The sequence below is a fragment of the Galeopterus variegatus genome, unplaced genomic scaffold, assembly GCF_000696425.1.
Source record: "Galeopterus variegatus unplaced genomic scaffold, G_variegatus-3.0.2 Scaffold9133, whole genome shotgun sequence".
NCBI classification, from domain to species: Eukaryota; Metazoa; Chordata; class Mammalia; order Dermoptera; family Cynocephalidae; genus Galeopterus; species Galeopterus variegatus.
The window spans coordinates 51907-53251 of NW_007735244.1; the positions used below are offsets into that span (position 1 = coordinate 51907).

At 44.6% G+C, this 1345-nt stretch overlaps 1 protein-coding gene across 1 annotated transcript in view; it reads right to left on the reverse strand.

Annotated features, from left to right (window-relative positions):
- Window positions 1–1345, reverse strand: part of NMS (neuromedin S) — a 14529-nt gene that overhangs the window by 4340 nt on the left and 8844 nt on the right. Inside the window, exon 6 of the mRNA XM_008593442.1 lies at window positions 577–651. Within this exon, the coding sequence (XP_008591664.1) occupies window positions 577–651 (75 nt within the window). The remainder of the gene's footprint in view (window positions 1–576; window positions 652–1345) is intronic.

Sequence of the window (1345 nt, forward strand, 5' to 3'; positions counted from 1 at the left end):
CCCTTTTTGGGCTCAGGGGGTCCAAAAAAAATTTTTTTTTCCTTTTTTTTTTTTTTTTTTTTTTTCGCTATCATTCAACAAAACCTTGATTAACATTTTGATCAGTTTCCGCTCTTATTGAAACTGGTCATTTCTAAACTTTAAAAACAAAAACGTAAGAAAAAGTCTGAGATACAGGCAAAGGGCAGGCAGGGCAATGGGAAGCAGAGGATGTCACAAAGGCAAATTTTACATCAGGACGAAGGGACCGGGAAAGCAAAAAAACACCATAAAATAAAAACAGAATTTATGGATGAAAATAGCAAACGAGGAAAGGACTGAAACCACGTGGGACCATGGGGTCCCTCCCTCAGTCCTTTGAGCCACCTCATGGGTTATAGTGCAGGAGACTGAGGCTCAGGGAGGTTGAGGAACTTGTGCAGGGTCAGAGGACCAGCCATTCTGCCCAGAGCCCCATCCCAAGGTGGACACTGACATTCAAGGAGAGAATGAAACAGGCAGACAGCAGCACGTGTTTACCACGTTCGTTGAACTTGGGCTGGCATAAAACTACGGTCAAAGAAAGAAAGCACATACTCGCCGCAGAAATCTCTTCATCCTCCTGTCGGCGAGCTTTGCAGCCAGGCTCACTGAAGGGTGCACAGGAGGGGACTGCAACAAAGAGGCAGTGCACGCAGGTCAGACGCACGCAGGGACAGCAGCACCAGAGCAATCATTTTCCAGAGCCCAGGGCTATGCGCCCTCCTTTCTGCTCACCTCCCTTACAAATGGATTTAATTTTCAGAACAAAATCCATTTCTGAGCCTAAGCTTGAAATTTTATGTTTTCAATAAAGAACCCCTTGCCTTGATAGCAGACTTCAATTCCAACACATCACTTAAAAATACTCCCTTAGGGTAAATCAGACTTTTATTGGCACTAATCCCAAGCACTCAGTCCTCAAGGGGAGTGCGTTGTCCTAAGAAATGGCTCATAGATCCTTTCCTGCTCCCAGATGTGTTGTCCTAATCTGAAGGACAAGGTGGGAAGGCTGCATCCATAATCCTCCCCCTGGTGCAGTTTTATTTTCCTATACTTCTTGTCTCTCCCTGGAGGCTTTGGTTTAGAGCAAAAGTTAATTTGTGTCCCAGAGTTCATTTCCTCCCCTCCGTTGTTCTTTCTCCCTTTCTTGTGCCCGTGGTCCTTCCTGATAATGCTGACATCCTTACCTGACCCTCATTCCTAGACCTAGACTATTAATGAATCTTTGTTTCTTGGGAAAAAAATATTTAGCTGGGTATTTGCTTTTTTTTTTTTTCCTTTTTCTCTTTTTTCGTGTCCGGCAACGGATCGCAACCCTCAGTGT